Genomic DNA, 20,011 nt, shown 5'->3' on the forward strand with positions numbered 1-20,011 from the left:
TATAAGGAAGTTATTCGTTGTTCCACTTCCATGCTGGAAGCTTATCATGCCGGGGTATTTTTTTGAAACTGCCGTACAAACATTCTGCTCCATCCATTGTCACAGTTTCACCTGCAAATAATAAGTTTCAATAAACATGGAAAAAAACTAAACAAATGTGTTTGCATCAATTACCAGTGAACAAATCACAAGATTAAGGCATTAAGCAAACCAGATCAAACTCATTGTTTAAATTAATTTCATAAAGAAATATTGCTATAACTTATCATAAATTGTGTAACCTGTCATAAATGCAGCAGCAGGTGATAATGTAAAGCAGACAATAGCAGAAATTTCTTCAGGGGTACCAAGTCTCCATGTAGGTTGTATCTTAACAGCTTCTTCAAACAAGTTAGTTGAATAATTAGCTGCAGCTGTGGGTGAATAAATTGTTCCAGGTGCAATAGCATTGATCCTAACTCCTTTATCTGCCCACTCGATGGCCAAAGTTTTGGTCAAATTATCAACAGCACTTCTTGCGGCACCGGTGTGGCACATATTCGGCATACCCTTTTTTACATTTGCAGTTATGTTGACAATGGCCCCTCCGTTTTCTCCCATCCATTCCTTGTACGCATGTTGACAGCAATGGAAAGTCCCGGTCAGGTTCCTCCATTATTAACTAAAAAGTCAATTTTTCCGTGCCTCTTCACAACATGTTGCATGAGATTTTGAACTTGCTCTTCTTGGCGAATGTTGCAAGGTAAACTTGATACATCACCAATAACTTTTGTGTTTTTATTCATTTTATCGGCTGCATCCAGTAATTTTTCTTCATTTCTTGATGCAATGACCACATCACATCCTAAATGGGCCAATTCCTGTGTAATTGCAGCACCAATTCCTGTTGCCCCACCCGTTACAATTGCAACTTTGCCAGCAAACAGGTTTGGCTTAAAAACACTGGCAATATTCATTTTCACTATTTTTAATCTGTCAATTAAAAATAAAATATCTTTCGTAATTTGCATAGCAATACAGTACACAAACATTTATTGATTGCTGTTATTTTTTGTTAATCACAATAATTAACATTTTGTTGAGGAATCAAAATGTGAATAAATCAGTAAACACAGCACAGCTATTAGAAAGTCGTATCAAATATACATAATATTTAAAATTTATCGTCACTTCTTTTTAACTTCTTTTAACACTTAATTAAAGTTTGTTCCATTTCCATGGTGGGAGTTTGTCATGTTTGGGTATTTCAAACAGGCATTTGTATAAACTTTGAGCCCCATCCATCTTCACAGTTTCTCCTGTGCAAAAAAAAGAGTTAAATGTATGTTTGCAAATACCAAAAAATGTAATGTGTTGTAGGGCGTGCTGTGTTGTTGGAAGTGTCACGAAATATGATTAGCCGGATATTTAGTTGTCTTCCGTGCATACAATAAACAGCGCGTTATTCGCCGTATGGGTTGAAATGGGTTCGTGGCGTATTATTCGACGTTAATAAAAATACAGATGCCACGTAAACACAACATAGCATACGAGAAATGTGACGTCAGATACAGTGTAACAAAATTTACCAACTTCGCAAACTAATTCCATACCACGATACCAGTAATATAAAATATGAGGGAGTACAACAATAAATGGGTGCAAACCACAGGGTACTTATCACTATGATCAAACAATCTTTTGCAATGCTTTTTTGGAAAGTTTTCCTTTGGGGCCCAGGAAAAACTCTTACAAAGTAAACCTAACCTGTCATAAAAGCAGCAGCTGGTGAAAGAAGAAAACACACAATTCCAGAAACTTCTTCAGGGCAACCTAAACGGCCAGTAGGTTGCAGTGGTTGTGCCATATGAAAAACATCAGTTGGATAATTTTTGGCAGCAGTGGAGGAAAATATTGTTCCAGGAGCAACGGAGTTTATTCTGACACCTTTGTCTGCCCACTCAAGGCCGCATCTCTCAATTAAATCCCAAAAATTGAGTTTTAGAAGTCATTTGTTATTGTGCACCTGGTTACAGTTTCTCTTGTTTGCCAAAAACAATTGCCGGGTCTGATGACTCATGAAGGGGGACTTCTATTGCTGAACAGAAAAAAAATTGATTGCAGCTGCATTAAGACAGCACATTGGGGGGTTTTGCAAAGACTAACTGCTAAATTGTCAGTCCTAGGGGGTGTACAAACAGCCCCGGTGGGGCCCCAAGACAATTACAAGACATCTAATTCTTCATGAATTGTGTAGAGGAGGGTTGGTGGCTTCACTTAATCGCAAATGGAGGTAACTTTCTGTGATTCATTTTTTCACAAAACAAACCTACACTTTTTTCTGCTTTTTTGACCAAAATAATGGCCAACAGAGGGTCAAAATGCCCCCGGGGGAGCAGTTTAAGTAGTTATTTTGATTATAAATTTGGCCACAATTCCTTGCCAAGGGTCCGCACTAACAGAAAATCACAAATTGAACATACTTTCTGTGATTCATTTTTTCACAAAATCAACCTCAATATTTGGGTAGTTTTTCAGCTACATGTACAACAGCACCCTCTACCAATTTACTGCCTGACTAATAACCCTGAAAAACAAACTAAAACTGCCCCAAACACGCTGAAAATCGCCCTGGCAACAGCCTGTTCATCTGCGCTCATTCAACCAAAACACTGGCGCCCATGCATGACCCATTGCATTGTTACACATAATTTTACTCTTACAGTACACAAACATTTATTGATTGCTGTTATTTTTTGTTAATCACAATAATTAACATTTTGTTGAGGAATCAAAATGTGAATAAATCAGTAAACACAGCACAGCTATTAGAAAGTCGTATCAAATATACATAATATTTAAAATTTATCGTCACTTCTTTTTAACTTCTTTTAACACTTAATTAAAGTTTGTTCCATTTCCATGGTGGGAGTTTGTCATGTTTGGGTATTTCAAACAGGCATTTGTATAAACTTTGAGCCCCATCCATCTTCACAGTTTCTCCTGTGCAAAAAAAAGAGTTAAATGTATGTTTGCAAATACCAAAAAATGTAATGTGTTGTAGGGCGTGCTGTGTTGTTGGAAGTGTCACGAAATATGATTAGCCGGATATTTAGTTGTCTTCCGTGCATACAATAAACAGCGCGTTATTCGCCGTATGGGTTGAAATGGGTTCGTGGCGTATTATTCGACGTTAATAAAAATACAGATGCCACGTAAACACAACATAGCATACGAGAAATGTGACGTCAGATACAGTGTAACAAAATTTACCAACTTCGCAAACTAATTCCATACCACGATACCAGTAATATAAAATATGAGGGAGTACAACAATAAATGGGTGCAAACCACAGGGTACTTATCACTATGATCAAACAATCTTTTGCAATGCTTTTTTGGAAAGTTTTCCTTTGGGGCCCAGGAAAAACTCTTACAAAGTAAACCTAACCTGTCATAAAAGCAGCAGCTGGTGAAAGAAGAAAACACACAATTCCAGAAACTTCTTCAGGGCAACCTAAACGGCCAGTAGGTTGCAGTGGTTGTGCCATATGAAAAACATCAGTTGGATAATTTTTGGCAGCAGTGGAGGAAAATATTGTTCCAGGAGCAACGGAGTTTATTCTGACACCTTTGTCTGCCCACTCAAGAGCAAGGGTCTTAGTTAAATTGTCTACAGCAGACCTTGCAGCTCCAGTATGTGCCATGTAGGGAAATCCCCTCCACATGTCAGCAATAATGTTTACAATCACTCCACCATGTTCTCCCATGTGCTCACGAAAGGCATGCTTGCAGCACAAAAATGTACCTGTCAAATTTGTGTCAATAACTGCCTTCCAACCTTTCAGTGATATTTGGTCAGCAGGACACATAAACTGTCCGCCACCGTTGTTAACAAGAAAATCAATTTTTCCAAACTGATTAACGACACTTTGCATTAACTTTATGACTTGCTGTTCATCACGAATGTTGCACCGTACAGTGGACACAGTTCCGACAACCTTTGGGTTTGCGTTAAACTTTTCTGCTGCCTCCTTTAATCTGTTTTCATTTCTTGATGCAATGACAACATCACATCCGAGATGAGCAAGTTCCTGTGTAATAACTGCTCCAATACCTGTTGCCCCTCCTGTTACAATTGCTACTTTACCAGCAAACAGGCCTTGTTTGAACACACTTTTTATATCCATATTTAACAACTGTGATTTTGGATGCAGTCTTTTCCTATGCTAATTTTGTGAAGTTAAAGTGGTTGTGATTAAAAAAATCAAAAACTTTGTTTTTGTAAAACAGGGCAAGCATTTGAAAATTTAAAAGGCAAATAATTGCACACAAGCAAGAAACAAAAGAAAATAATGCATAGGCAATCAAATTAAAAACAAGGTCTGTCATTTATATTTAAAGAATATTAAAGTTTGCTCCACTTCCACGCTGGCAACTTGTTATGTTGAGGTATGTTCAACTGACATCTGTACAGACTTTGGGCTCCATCCACTTTTACTGTTTCACCTTCAAACAAGTGGTTTTCATATTAATATTCATGATGTTGAGTTTTGCCTCATATATGTACAAGCGTAAATATGAAGTAGCATAAACAATTCACATGCACTACTTTCTGTAACAATGTTAATTGAGGTCAAAAATAGGTTTTGCACCATGACAACACAACTTAAACGTAAATAAAAAACACAAAAAGAGTATTTGTGAGCATTATATAGTATGATGAAAAGCTTACCAGTCATAAAGGCAGCTGCCGGTGAAAGTATGAAACACACAAGAGAGGAAACCTCCTCAGGTGACCCAAGTCGACCGGTTGGTTGAACTTCTCTGGCTACACTGAACACATCCGTCGGATAGTTAGCAGCTGCTGTCTCGGAGTAAATTGTTCCTGGAGCAACCGAGTTTATCCTAATTCCCTTATCTGCCCATTCCAAAGCCAACGTTTTAGTAAGATTGTCGACAGCTGATCTTGCAGCACCACTATGTGACATCATAATAAATCCACGCCACATGTCAACCACAATATTCACTATGACACCACCATTTTCACCCATCCACTCTCGAAACGCATGCTGACAGCACAAAAATGTTCCAGTCAAGTTGGTTTCAATTACTGCTTTCCAACCTTTCAGGGAAATATTTTCAGCAGGACATTGAAACTGCCCCCCACCATTGTTGACCAAAAAGTCAATCTTTCCAAACTGCTTTACAACAGTTTGCATCAGATGCTGCACTTGTTCTTCCCTTCTAATATTGCATTGTATTGGCATGACTTTACCAGTGATTTTAGGGTTCTTATTCATTTCTTCGGCAGCTTTCTTTAATCTTTCTTCATTTCTTGATGCAATGACCACATTACATCCCAAATGGGCCAACTCCTGTGTAATTGCGGCCCCTATTCCAGTTCCACCACCTGTTACTATTGCAACTTTACCAGAAAATAGACTGGGTTTAAAAATACTTCTGATGGCCATTGTCCATTAACTGAAAACTGTCCTATTAAAAATGGCACATCATTAACAAATATATAATTGCAAAGAACAAATTAATGGAAAGTTCCCTATTGTTTAAATTTAACACAGATCTTTGCAAACTCTCTGCAAAAAAAGTATGCATAAAGAAAACTTGGAATGTATCATAAGCCTATTATCAGTTGTTCATTAACATTATTGAACAAATATTTAAACTACATGCCACGACAACACCCCACTTTTTGATAAAAGTTGAACAAAGCATGACATATGCCAATTCAAAACCTAAATTCGCTTACTTATAAACATAAAACTATAACAAAGACAAAAAAATAATGATTAATGATTGTATTTCCGGAGTATTGATTTGGGGACTATTTTTACCACCCTCATTCTGGCAGAATTCTGGCAGAATAATTTTGCAAATTTGCCACATTTTACAAGGTACAACAGGCATTTACTCAAAAATTGGTTTCTTTTGGATTAGAATCAAATTACAGAGATGAGCAAGCAGTTCAAACCTCAAAAAACATTTAAACAAATTTTTCCGCAGCTGTATCAATCAAAAAAAATCGCCTGGTTTTGCGATTCAGCATAATGGCGGCATGCAAAAAACTTCCCTAATACAAAGAATTCTGCTCGGCGTTCTTGCAATAGGTGCCAATATTGACCAACATCACGAGAACGTAAATTTAATGCTCTACCACATGCAATTAACAAATTTGAAATTAAGGTGCCGGATGACCTTCAAATCGCCCATCGAAGACGACCCGCTTTTTGTGAATCAGCAGCATAATGGCGTAATGTCGGCATGCGAAAAACTTCCCAATTAAAACAATTCTGCTCGGCGTTCTTGCAATAGGTGCCAATATTGACCAACATCACGAGAACGGAAATTTAATGCTCTACCACATGCAATTAACAAATTTGAAATTAAGGTGCCGGATGACCTTCAAATCGCCCATCGAAGACGACCCGCTTTTTGCGAATCAGCAGCATAATGGCGTAATGTCGGCATGCGAAAAACTTCCCTATTAAAACAATTCTGCTCGGCCTTCTTGCAATAGGTGCCAATATTGACCAACATCACGAGAAGGGAAATTTAATGCTCTACCACATGCAATTAACAAATTTGAAATTAAGGTGCCGGATGACCTTCAAATCGCCCATCGAAGACGACCCGCTTTTTGCGAATCAGCAGCATAATGGCGTAATGTCGGCATGCGAAAAACTTCCCAATTAAAACAATTCTGCTCGGCGTTCTTGCAATAGGTGCCAATATTGACCAACATCACGAGAAGGGAAATTTAATGCTCTACCACATGCAATTAACAAATTTGAAATTAAGGTGCCGGATGACCTTCAAATCGCCCATCGAAGACGACCCGCTTTTTGCGAATCAGCAGCATAATGGCGTAATGTCGGCATGCGAAAAACTTCCCAATTAAAACAATTCTGCTCGGCCTTCTTGCAATAGGTGCCAATATTGACCAACATCACGAGAACGGAAATTTAATGCTCTACCACATGCAATTAACAAATTTGAAATTAAGGTGCCGGATGACCTTCAAATCGCCCATCGAAGACGACCCGCTTTTTGCGAATCAGCAGCATAATGGCGTAATGTCGGCATGCGAAAAACTTCCCTATTAAAACAATTCTGCTCGGCCTTCTTGCAATAGGTGCCAATATTGACCAACATCACGAGAACGGAAATTTAATGCTCTACCACATGCAATTAACAAATTTGAAATTAAGGTGCCGGATGACCTTCAAATCGCCCATCGAAGACGACCCGCTTTTTGCGAATCAGCAGCATAATGGCGTAATGTCGGCATGCGAAAAACTTCCCTATTAAAACAATTCTGCTCGGCCTTCTTGCAATAGGTGCCAATATTGACCAACATCACGAGAACGGAAATTTAATGCTCTACCACATGCAATTAACAAATTTGAAATTAAGGTGCCGGATGACCTTCAAATCGCCCATCGAAGACGACCCGCTTTTTGCGAATCAGCAGCATAATGGCGTAATGTCGGCATGCGAAAAACTTCCCTATTAAAACAATTCTGCTCGGCCTTCTTGCAATAGGTGCCAATAAAAGATTCAATTTTGTGCTTCATCCCCTTGAACATTTTGATGGTTTTTCAACTAAACTTTTCGCAGCACCCTGCACCAAACGTCTGACTGACTGAGAAGAGCAAAAATTTGCACTAAAACTGCACCAAACACGCTGAAAATCGCCCTGGCTACACCACGTGACTTCTTGCTCATTAAACAGAAAATTGACCCCAATGCATCACCGGTTGCCTTGTGACGAAACTGAGACTCTCTATGACGCAGGAGTACAAGACGAGCATTCCCCGCGGGCAAAACTATTTTAATAGAATTGCTGATATGCGGTCTTTAGCCCTATTTTGATAAAATAAAGTTTGGTCCTGGCATTGAAATTCGTTTTGGTCGAAGATTGCCTTTCTTTCTGTTTGTCCCTTATGACGCAATGACGTTGATGTGGACATATTTCACGCGTTATCGTTTGACTGTACTGTTGCATTCTATTAGGATTTGATCTCAGATACCGAAGGGTTTATCAACTCGTATGGATTCGTGGTACCTAACATGAAAATTTTATTAACCCCTCTCCTATTATCTCCTGACTCCCCTACCAATGACACATTTGCAGGAATTTGTCAGGTGTAGTATGAACTACACTACATTTTCAATTTTCTTTTCCCTCAAAAGTAACCATCACAATTCAACTTTTCCTTTTTTTTCGAACTGAATACGACCTGCACAGAAAATAGAGCATATTTTTTTTACAGTATTTTGTCACAGAAATCAATTATGCAACACATGTCACAGGATAAACAGTAAATACATATGTTTGTGTGTATTGGAAAAAATAGTATTTAGCGTTATATATGTCACATATCTCTAAAATTTGTTGCCATTTTATCCAAAGAGCACATGAAAAAGAAATGTAGAAAGCAATCCATCATCTAAACATGTAGCAAAAATGTTTTGTATTTGTTTACACCAAGGGTGTACAAACTGCAGTCCGCAAATCAACATTTTGTAGCATGTCGAAGGCTGCTACGTGGCCCGGCCCCGGAAGTCAACAAATACAATTTTTTACAAATAAAGTTGTGTATTATTGCCAAGTTTGCTGATATGTGCAAATGTACATGATTGAACACATGTTGTACTTGCATACTGCCAAAGTTATAAATTTAGAAGGCTTATTGGTCAATATGGTCAAATTTGGTCAATATTGGCACCTATTGCAAGAACGCCGAGCAGAATTGTTTTAATAGGGAAGTTTTTCGCATGCCGACATTACGCCATTATGCTGCTGATTCGCAAAAAGCGGGTCGTCTTCGATGGGCGATTTGAAGGTCATCCGGCACCTTAATTTCAAATTTGTTAATTGCATGTGGTAGAGCATTAAATTTCCCTTCTCGTGATATTGGTCAATATTGGCACCTATTGCAAGAAGACCAAGCAGAATTGTTTTAATAGGGAAGTTTTTCGCATGCCGACATTACGCCATTATGCTGCTGATTCGCAAAAAGCGGGTCGTCTTCGATGGGCGATTTGAAGGTCATCCGGCACCTTAATTTCAAATTTGTTAACTGCATGTGGTAGAGCATTAAATTTCCGTTCTCGTGATATTGGTCAATATTGGCACCTATTGCAAGAACGCCGAGCAGAATTGTTTTAATAGGGAAGTTTTTCGCATGCCGACATTACGCCATTATGCTGCTGATTCGCAAAAAGCGGGTCGTCTTCGATGGGCGATTTGAAGGTCATCCGGCACCTTAATTTCAAATTTGTTAATTGCATGTGGTAGAGCATTAAATTTCCGTTCTCGTGATATTGGTCAATATTGGCACCTATTGCAAGAAGGCCGAGCAGAATTGTTTTAATAGGGAAGTTTTTCGCATGCCGACATTACGCCATTATGCTGCTGATTCGCAAAAAGCGGGTCGTCTTCGATGGGCGATTTGAAGGTCATCCGGCACCTTAATTTCAAATTTGTTAATTGCATGTGGTAGAGCATTAAATTTCCGTTCTCGTGATATTGGTCAATATTGGCACCTATTGCAAGAACGCCGAGCAGAATTCTTTGTATTAGGGAAGTTTTTTGCATGCCGCCATTATGCTGAATCGCAAAACCAGGCGATTTTTTTAATTCGCGATTTTTTTGATTGATACAGCTGCGAAAAAATTTGTTTAAATGTTTTTTGAGGTTTGAACTGCTTGCTCATCTCTGTAATTTGATTCTAATCCAAAAGAAACCAATTTTTGAGTAAATGCCTGTTGTACCTTGAAAAATGTGGCAAATTTGCAAAATTATTCTGCCAGAATTCTGCCAGAATGAGGGTGGTCTATTTTTGCATTTAGTAGTCACGTGACAAAAACGTAAACAAGCCAAGCGTGTCAAATGCGTACTTCGGAACACGTGCTGCATTGTTTCATATTTTGCACTCAGTTTAGATGAAAGAAATTAGCGTTGCTTTAAATATGAAATAGTGCTTTTTTAATTTCTGGTACCAGTGCGTTTCACATGTAGACGAATCTGGTTTCTATGTACAACTTACTGGAAAAGAATTTGGGTCAACTAAACTGAATTTAGTCAGTAAATTTTATTGTGTTACTTGAACAGAAATAAAGTTTTGTATTTGTGCATTCTATTTACTTACATGCATAAGTTCTAAAGGTTTGTTTTCAGCCATTGTTAATTGCATATATTATGTGCGAACCGCTGATGTTTTGTGTGTATAAAAAGTATCGGTTGATTTTTGGTGGTGGATTGTTGATAAGTATGTATATAGGCATGACATTTTGTTAACCTTGCTTACATACACTAAAACAACTAGGCCACTCATATTATGTTTCACAAATCACAGTGTACATGTAGATTTGAAGTGTTTAAAAAAAAACGGCACATATATTGGTTGCAAACCTGAAATTGACATGGCAAATCTTCCACTACCTGGTCATGGCAAATACTATGATCTCAATGTTCCATGCGAGGAAACAGTGTCTTCTGTGTCTAAGCGATTGAACATGCTTGTATACTTGGGATATGAAGTGGTTGCCCTTACTCGATTTCTTCCAGCATCAGCCCCAACCAAAGGTTGGATATGGTTGTTTTTACTTTGCAAGACATCCAATTTTTTCATGAATCATTACAAACATAGGAAGTAATCGTTTGTTGATAATAGCTTCTAACCCCCCAAACATGTTGATTTAAATAACTGAAGTAATTGTATATTTTGGCAAAACTTGGTGCAACAATAATGAAATTGTTTGGTTATTCAGGAAAGAAAAAGTTGGTTATCCCAGAACCCCCTTCCAAGATTGAACTCGATGAGGAAGCGAAGAAAATTTTGCAAGATAAGGATGCCCAACTTATGCAGTATACAAGAATAACTATTGAACTAGCTGAACTCGACGATGTGCGCAAGGTGAGATTCTTTGTAGCTACAAATGTTATTAACTGTTCATGACTACTAGTAGGTGCTGTGTGTTGATTAAAATGTGTTTAAACATATACAAATGTGTTTTTTTTGTTAGCTGAGAGCAGAAGTAAAAGTATGTATTTATTTTCCACCTGCCCTTTAAAGTATCACAGAAACAGTGTGTGTAGGTAAGGGAAGTTGTTACATCTGGTGCTTATGACCTGATCGCGGTTTTGCCAAAGACAGAGAAACTCTTTCACTCATGTTGCACTGAATATAACATTGACATTATTTGTATTGATGGAACTGAAATTCTTCCCTACATGCCACGACACAATGCCATCAAATCAGCCATTACAAGGGGTCTCTTTTTTGAGGTACATTCATGAGTTTTTCTGTTTCAATGGATTAATTAGTTCTGTGTTTCCACTGACAAAATTTTTTCCCACATTCACGTTTATGTGGCTCAATGTGATAAACATTTCTCTGCTTAATGTTTATTGTGTTGGGTTTATTTCTTAAAAAACTACAACATTTTTCTGTGTAGTCTGCAACCAAAGAAATTGCTGAGCTTTAAACAATAATGTGTTTAAGGTGCTACATAGTGCAACAAATCGCACTTTCATTTTGGCAAAGTTATACAGAGATGTTTTTCATTCAGAAACAAACAAGAAAAGTTTGCATTCTGCTTGATTTTAGATGTTAATTTTTTATGCAAACGATTCCTTGTAGGTCTGTTATGCACCCATGATCAGAAACACCACAGTTTGTCGTCACACGATCAGCAATGTGATAAAGTTCAAAGAATTCAGCAAAGGCAAAAATCACATCATGTCTGGGGCAGCTCAAATACCTATGGAAGTTCGTGGACCGTGAGTGAAATTGTTTTCTTATTGTTGCGCTGTCTCTGATAATATATGTAAAGCACGTTTTTTTACAATGTTAAGAACAGAACATTAAAACTATTTTTAGATCATTGTGGCACATTTTTGGAATCAATTTTAAGTGTTCACTGAATTTGCCTTTTTTAGGTATGATGTTGCTAACATCAATACACTTTTCAACATTGCCAAAAACATTTTGGGACACACTGTTTCAAAAAACTGCCGAGCTGCTGTGGTGCACGGATTTTCACGTAAAACGGCAAAATGTGCAATTTACGTCAAAAAGTTGGCTGGGAACACAAGCATAAGTGAAGGAAACGAAGACGAAGCAAAAAGACATACTACAGATTCGCCGCCGATAAAAAAGAAAAAAATAACGTAATATTTTACTGTTCTTTTTTTTCTGCTTTCAAGTCAAATAAATATTTTCCCACAATGCTTTCTTTGGCCTCACTGGTGATCAACTGTTGCTTTGAGACAAAATCTGTTGTATATTTGCGCGGTTGTTTGACACTAACCGCTAAATAAAATGTCATGGGCATCGATTAAACCATAAACATTATATTGAATCAAGCACCCGTGTAAAGGTGCATTCCTCACAGAGAATCAGCGTCTGTCGCAGGATCGCAACCGATTGTACTGAATGTAGGCTATCTTCTGTGTAGATGTCGTTAATGATCGATGTGGTGTAACGGTTTGCAACGCTCCCATAAGTTTGTAAAGACACACGAAAATGAAAGGAAATATTGTAGGGATTTTAGCTCTTCGTGATTCGAATATTTTTAATATTGTGTTTTAAACTTGGTCTTTCTACTCTTTTACATTTACACCCGTCTTTCTGGCGCCTTCACTAGTTATCTCACTTGCGTTACGTCTTTCATCTTGCGCTACTTCTTCTAAGTCCCCTTTGGTGCGTAATCGCAGCAATTATCTCTTTGTTTCTCTCTCGTCTTTGATATATCCCTATATATTTGCGACTGTTTCCACAAATAAACAGATCTTGGTTTTCGGTCTAACAGATCGCAATGTGATCACATAGATCACGGTTTTCGTCTCACACCGAACTTCGCTCCAAGACCAAAACCATCGGTGTCGGGACCTGCTGCCAACATGGTGTCGAAAGCTTGATGTCGGGTCTTCGCCCATGCGACCCTTCTATATGTAACGCAATACACGACAACTGAATTGTCCACCACCGTGGGGGTAATGATAATAGGACGACATATCGCGGTTTTGTCATTTTCTACCCATGTTTTTTATACAAATAATCACGATGTATTATTGTTGTTGAATTGAAATAATATTGGATAGTTAATTAAAAAATATGCCAGCATCAATGTGTTATTATTATAACATATGTAAATAAGCAGACCGATAAATGTTTTCTAGAACTACACAACATAAAAACCAAACACAAAAAATCATAGGTCACGTGATAAAAGGTAAACAAACAAAACAAATTGACAAAGCACAGAGCGAGCACATGAAAAAGTCGAAATTTTATTCACAAGACCATTTATTTTCTGGTCAAAGCGACATGATATTTGTTTTGAATAAATATACAAACATGATAGCATTGTCATTGTACCTAAATGTTTTTGCAGATTGCAGTGCAACATATTAGTGCAAGAGCATTTGGTTACATGAATTGATGAATATGGATTTTCTGCGTTTTATTTTGTTTTGTGGATATCTGCTTGCTGCAGCCAGTCAGCAAGAAAACCAGAAGTTATTTTTTAAAAGCGACAGACCACCTCCACATAAAAAGCTTGCTTTAACAGCGAGGTATGTCGTGCATAAATCCAACTGGGGAATTGTTGGAACAATTGCCACCCACTTTGGCCGAACTGGAACTCCTTTTACCAACATTTGGTCCATGGCAGATGGTACGAATGACAACAGCACTGGTATACCATACTTTTACATTATGCCCAGTGATGTAAGCATCCAAGACCTAATGAAAAACAACTCAGCTTCACTGACTGTCTCAGAAATTGGCTTGAATTATTGTCATGTTCATAACTACGACCCTGAAGACCCACGCTGTGCACGCGTGTCAATTATGGGAAAAATTGTTAACATCACAGACCCTGATGAAAAAAAGTTTGCTCTGCATGCACTATTCACTCGACACCCAGAAATGGTGGATTGGAGTCAAGCACACCAATTTTATCCTGTACGTATGAATATTGAAATGGTGTGGATGCTGGATTATTTTGGACCAGGTCATATAATCCCTGTCAAAGACTATTTTGCTGCTAATCCATTAGCATAACCAGCAAAATTGATATTATTTTTGTTAAAAATCATTTTATCATCCTAGATATAAAACTGTTTTTTTGCCAGTAAAATTTTCCTTTTTATTATTGTGTTGATGTTTTGTCATGTTATTGACTGTGAAAAGTATTGTACATGACTACCCATGTTGTTTACATGTGGGATATTTTATTCCACATATATATCTGCTGCTTACCTGTAAAATATTTTCCTCGAACCAAATTCAAAGAATAATATGAGGCATAATAGCTTGATGCAAAAGCTCAAAAACAATTTAATGACAAAAAATTTCATTGGACCTGACGTTGAAAACAAATAACAGCAAATGTTGTTATGTATTATGTGGTGTCTTATCTCTATGTACATTTCCAACACCTCAATGCTGCCAGTTGAAGGTGAATGTTTTGTTCTGGGATTGTATGAATTTACAAATGTTATTTTGTGATTGTGTTACGCTGTGTCTACATTTCAACAATTCATGCATCTGGTTCTGAACGGCATAAAATGTGGCGGCGCCTTGGCCTACTTGGATAACATTATCGGATAATTTTGACCTACATTTGCCGTGCTTGTCCGATGTATAAGAAGTGGGGTTAAGCTGCAACCATCTAAATGGACCGAGTTTTAAACGCAAGTTGACTTCCTTGGACATATCTTATCGAAAAGCGGCGTAAGTTGTGACCTAAACGAAGTAAAGACCGTGTCTCAAAGGCTACCGCCACGAACTAAAAGACGCTTTCCAATTTCTCGGCTTGACGTCAAATTCCCGCAAATATATACAGAATTATGTGCGTATCGCTGCCCCTCTTCACCGACTTACGGAAAAAGTAAACAGTTTCGTATTGGATAAAAGTTGTCAAAAATGCTTTTGGTGATTCCAGAGAGCGTTTAACTTCGGCGCCCATTTTACAATACCCAGATTTCGTACAGCCGTTTGTGGTCGATACAGATCCTTCCGATATCGCTGTAGGATGTCTTTTGTCGCAGAACGTGGACGGTGAGGAGAGGGCAGTTAACTACGGGAATTTCAACGAGGAGAAAAAAGTTGCTTACGGTAATACTTGAGACCAAACTGTATCGAAGCCATCATCTAAGTCGAAGGTTTTTTTCTGCGAACAGATCATTGTTTCCCTCGTTGGTTATGACAGTCGAAGGAACATTACGGACAGTGCGCACGCTTGGTTAAATATTTTCCGCGTTTGACTACGACATTCAACATAGACCGGGAAAAAATATCGAAACGCCGATGGGCTGCCACGTGTACACGACAGAGGTGCAAACCCCAACTGCCCATACAAAACGACAGCGGTCATGGTACAGGTGGTGGACCTTAATACATCCCGTGAATACAGTCTATGAGGACATATTACGGCTGACCAAGAATAGGATATGACCTCTCCATTGTACTGGATTGGTTGGAAAAGGTATGCGTTCCAAATGCAAGGCATAATACGTTGTCACGCCACTTTAACTCGACACTGGTGATCGCTCTTCCCTAGACTAAGGAAAGATTTTCTACATGGAAACTGATTTGGGGGTTGATATCGTACTGAAAGTAGTTCTTCCTCCAAGTTAAGGACAATGGGTAATGGTTGTACTACAGGATGACGCGCTCGGAGGTTGGCATCATAGATATTGTGAAGACTCTGAAGTCGCCGAAAGGTACAACTGGCACAGGAGGATCATAAGACGTAGAGCAGATTTGCCGGGCATATATCTAATGTCAATGTCAAAATAAACTGCATAAAAACAAAGGTACCATTGATCCACCCGATGCAGCATGTTGAGGTTGATGTGGTTTGTCCTCAACCACTCACGCGATCCGGATATCAGTTTATTTTGGTTGCATGCGGTATATTTACCTTACTACTTTTATTTCGTTCGTGCTTGGCAGATGCGTCAAAAAACGACAAACTAAACTACTGAAATTTTCGCCGTTTTCCATTATTTGTGAAATGAATAATAAAATGTCGGTTGAAACTTGCTGTCTGAGCTATCCCCCGTTACATCCGATGTTACCCCTGTACCGGTATTCGGTGTTACGCCGGTTCTAATTACAACAAAAGTGAAAAGAGAAATTAGTAATTAGAAAAATAGCTGATTATAAATTTAATTGACTTAGTTTAAGATCAAGATCTACTTACGGAAGTTCACTGGAACTAAAATCGTGAAATTAAATATTGGTGGCGTTTTAGGTATAAACAGAAACAAACCTAACAGATCTACCAGGTCGTGCACCCACGTTAATATTGTTTTAACCCATAAAGCAAACAACAAACGTTAGACATGTGTGTTGTTTATTAACTCTAATTAATACGACAAATGTGGCGTACCGCACATGTTAAGAAGAAATGACTCCGTCAATCCACATACGCACGTCGGCTATCTGTGCAAATAATTTTTTTTAGTAAATTATCAAAGGTTAAGATTTCGACTCCAACTTGGGACTTGGAGTACCTTGTTGTAGACACTCAGGTTATCACATGAATCTCGACCGTACGACACAACCCCATGAAGGAAGAGCTGATTTCCTTGATTGGGATGGCGGCAGACAAGCCTCCAAAGTCGCCCTTTCAATAAAACAATTTTGTTTAAAACTGCACAAAAATTTTTCTTCTTGCCACTGGGAATTTTGTTGACGCCACGTAGACGAAACTCATTATCTTTAAAAGTTGGTTGCCACTGGTTTCGTTACCTGAATTGGCAATTTCGTTCATCACTAGTTTTTTCTCGACATGTTTGCACTAGATCATTTTAATGCACATCATAAATACTTACAACGCAAAGGCCTTCCCTAGCAATGCCTTCAGCACAAAACTTTGGGTCTCCTGCAGACACGCGAAAACTTCTCCACGATGCATTTAACGAAGAGCAATTTGTGATCGGAACGATGTCAGAAGCAAGTTGGAGCAATATGTCGGAAAGTGGGCCCCTCACGGCTGCAACAAAATTATGCTTGTCAAAAACTTTTAATATATAGTTTTAGGACATAGTTAGATGCTCATTTTTTATATTTGGTTTAAATAATCCTAAACTAAGGAGATAAAATATCATTTTGTAGTTTACAATGTCAAAGAAATAGGGCTCATACACGTGGTTCACTTCAAGAGCCAGTGCAGAACTGCATGGCTAATGGTGTGTGTAAGTTTATACAGAAAGCTGTATATACGCAATTGTTCTTCCCCAGCCCGCTACGTAGCAATTAGTCCCCGCAAAGGAATTGCTGTCATCGTCTGTTCTTGTTCCATCTGACACCAAGTTGACTGGCATCACAAATTGGTTGAACGTAGCTTTTCTCGACAGCTGTCAAATAAACAGTTCACGCAGCCCCAAGTAATGCACTTTCTTTTGATTACATTTCGTAATGTTTTGCGCTTTGCTGTTGTTCAGTTTTGCAAGAGGATCCACATTTATTGCAATATCAATGTTCTTTCGCAAGCAAACTGCTTGTAGTTGAATATTAAACAGTCTGGCTAGTATTTGCGTACCCTGTAAATCATACTCATGATTTATATAAATACAAATCTTCAAGGATTTTATACAAAACAATAACATCCAGATAATAAATGTAACAGAAAAAATTACTTCGGGCTCTGGCGCATTCCAAAATACCAAAGAGTAAAACCAACACAACACAACCCAAACACAATTCATTATACTATTCTTCAGTAACCAAAAGTAACGCAACCGAAAATAACTTGAAATTGTTTCTTCTGATACCCACACAACTGTTCAACCTAGTACGCGAATACAAACATAACTCTATAGTCTCATTGCAGGATATCTGAGGGACAATTAAACAGGATGCTTCATCCCCACAGTATTATCTCCTGTTGATTCATGCATTGTTTGTCAAATACAGCTTCAAGCTCGTTGAAAACGCGAGCTAATGCACTTATGTATTAACATTATTGTATTGTTGTGGTTTAATACACTACATAAACGGAACGGAACAGCGGTGCACACTAACGTAGGTTACAACAGATTGCCCTTGGTGGCACAGAGGATAACTTATGTGGGAGGGGGTCACGTGACACTACCACGTTGTACAAGCACTAATGCGAAACACACTACATCCCCCTTTACTGAAAATGCAAAATCGGAATTTCAAGTCTAGACAAACGGATGGTTTTACCAACCGACCGGAACGCGTACGCAGTTCACGTTGTTCTGGAATCGACAATATGTGTCGACGGTTACGTCGCAATGACCGGTTTGGGGTATCGACGATGCAAGAGCGTGGAAGTGAGGTTTGAGAACGTACAATGCCTCCCTCTCCACCGATCCAAGCGTACGTTTCCGGGGGAAGTTCAGGTAGAAGCCGTACCCGTTGTCGCTTGTCGTAATTTTGCTTTAAATTTTTCTTGATTTCGAGATCTTTAGCTCTGAAACTCGATAAATAAGACCAGTTATGGACAAGGAACGACGTCCAACACGGAATTGTCGCCTTCAATTATCTTCCCATCAACAACCCCGCTGGGCTGTATACGGAAGCCAGCTTTGTAGTACGGTGAGAAAGTAACGCCAAATAGGAGCTTCGGCTTTGCTTAGTGGACTTTTGACCCTCTTTACAGCCCGCTTCTCCATTGCTTTGTGGATACAGTGGGCTGCTGGTCTGGTGAATGAAGACATATTCGTTGAGGAAACACTGAAAAATATATAGGAATTGTATTGCGGGCCGTCATCCGACATCACTATGTCTGGAATCCCATGGCGGGAAAAATAGACTTCAAGTGACTGATAATGTCCGATGAGCTCGTGCCATGAGCGAGTAGGAACATCTCAATGAACCTCGAGAAGTAATTTACGACCAATAGATACATTTCACTTTGGAAATACAGCAAATCAGTTCCTACTTTTTCCCATGGTCTACTGGGCAGAAGAGAAGGAATCATTGGTTTTGCTGGCATATTTCTATTCCTCTGACACTTAATGCAGCTGGAAACAAATTGATTCATGTCGTTGGTAATGCCTGGCCACCAGACGGAATCTTGGGCTCTCCGTCTACACTTTTCCATCCCCTGATGTCCAACATGTATACTGCGCAAAATTTCATTCCACTGAACTCCAGGAATAATAAGTCTTGAGCTTTTGAAAAGCAATCTGTCAACAACAGTTATATCGTGGCGCAATTGAAAATATGGTTGCAGCGAATCGATATAGACTCGTTTAGGCCAACCGCCTTTAGTAAGTTGAAAAACTTTTATAATACGTCACGCTTCGTTGCGTCACGGACTTGTTGTATCCGTGTTTGAGATGCGGGGATTTTAGCAATTACCGGAACAACGTGTTCTTCAATCTCATATTGTAATTTCAAATGCAGAGAGCGACTTTAGAGAATATGATCTAGAGAGTGCATCAGCAGCATGCACAGATTTATCAGCTACATGAACTATATCAAAGTAACCACAACAAACGCATTCCTCACTTTTGCAATCGAGGTACAACTCATCAATATTCGTTTTTCCTTACGAGGCTATTACTCAATTGTGAAACACAAGATAATGTACGCCCAGGATTGGGAAATGACTGAATGTTTTGTGGCGGGAAAAGTCAGCTCTGTGGAAGCTGGTAAAACAGGTAATAACAAAAGGCAATGTGCAGAAAGTGTTGGTAGGCTAGAACAAAGTAGCTAATGGGCACAACTCTGAGATTCCATTACCAGCAAAAATATTATTAATGTATTTTGCTTTTATTATCCAAATAAAATGGCAATTCTGTTTTCCGCCAAATTCGCCTTTATATAGTCTGCTTCAGTTTAGAACCTTGCAGATTTGCTCATATGATCGTGCACAACATAAAAATACACGGCAACATATTAGTAGCTTGCAAGGCAACTGGGAACGAAGAAATGAAGCAGTCGGACATTACGTAAAATAATGCATGTTTCCAGGCCGACAATTTCCGACCAAATGCCTTTGCATAAATGTTAAA

At 38.6% G+C, this 20,011-nt stretch overlaps 5 protein-coding genes and 1 pseudogene across 6 annotated transcripts in view; 2 read left to right on the forward strand and 4 right to left on the reverse strand.

Moving 5' to 3' along the window:
* Positions 1-20,011, reverse strand: part of LOC145902176 (uncharacterized) — a 171,509-nt gene that overhangs the window by 29,647 nt on the left and 121,851 nt on the right. The gene's annotated exons all lie outside the window — the stretch shown is intronic.
* Positions 5-2,621, reverse strand: LOC145902198 (peroxisomal trans-2-enoyl-CoA reductase-like; annotated as a pseudogene). The gene is made up of 3 exons (XR_014402585.1): positions 1,747-2,621; positions 282-1,298; positions 5-111 (listed from the first exon to the last, which is right to left on the reverse strand). The product of XR_014402585.1 is annotated as a peroxisomal trans-2-enoyl-CoA reductase-like (transcript).
* LOC145902205 (peroxisomal trans-2-enoyl-CoA reductase-like) lies at positions 2,805-4,190 on the reverse strand. Its single transcript, XM_082990084.1, has 2 exons — positions 3,431-4,190; positions 2,805-2,982 (listed from the first exon to the last, which is right to left on the reverse strand). Exons 1-2 carry the CDS (start codon positions 4,167-4,169, stop codon positions 2,882-2,884), a joined length of 840 nt encoding a protein of 279 aa, XP_082846210.1. The 5' UTR covers positions 4,170-4,190; the 3' UTR covers positions 2,805-2,881.
* LOC145902199 (peroxisomal trans-2-enoyl-CoA reductase-like) lies at positions 4,348-5,467 on the reverse strand. Its single transcript, XM_082990079.1, has 2 exons — positions 4,715-5,467; positions 4,348-4,488 (listed from the first exon to the last, which is right to left on the reverse strand). Exons 1-2 carry the CDS (start codon positions 5,451-5,453, stop codon positions 4,388-4,390), a joined length of 840 nt encoding a protein of 279 aa, XP_082846205.1. The 5' UTR covers positions 5,454-5,467; the 3' UTR covers positions 4,348-4,387.
* Positions 10,369-12,252, forward strand: LOC145902194 (ribonuclease P protein subunit p30-like). Its single transcript, XM_082990074.1, has 5 exons — positions 10,369-10,591; positions 10,777-10,922; positions 11,105-11,293; positions 11,649-11,788; positions 11,948-12,252. The coding sequence occupies exons 1-5, from the start codon at positions 10,429-10,431 to the stop codon at positions 12,180-12,182; spliced, it is 873 nt and encodes a 290-aa protein (XP_082846200.1). The 5' UTR covers positions 10,369-10,428; the 3' UTR covers positions 12,183-12,252.
* On the forward strand, positions 13,409-14,530 carry LOC145902210 (protein CREG1-like). Its single transcript, XM_082990090.1, has one exon. The coding sequence runs from the start codon at positions 13,452-13,454 to the stop codon at positions 14,073-14,075; it is 624 nt and encodes a 207-aa protein (XP_082846216.1). The 5' UTR covers positions 13,409-13,451; the 3' UTR covers positions 14,076-14,530.

The sequence above is a fragment of the Ascidia mentula genome, chromosome 5 (assembly GCF_947561715.1).
Source record: "Ascidia mentula chromosome 5, kaAscMent1.1, whole genome shotgun sequence".
NCBI lineage: Eukaryota > Metazoa > Chordata > Ascidiacea > Phlebobranchia > Ascidiidae > Ascidia > Ascidia mentula.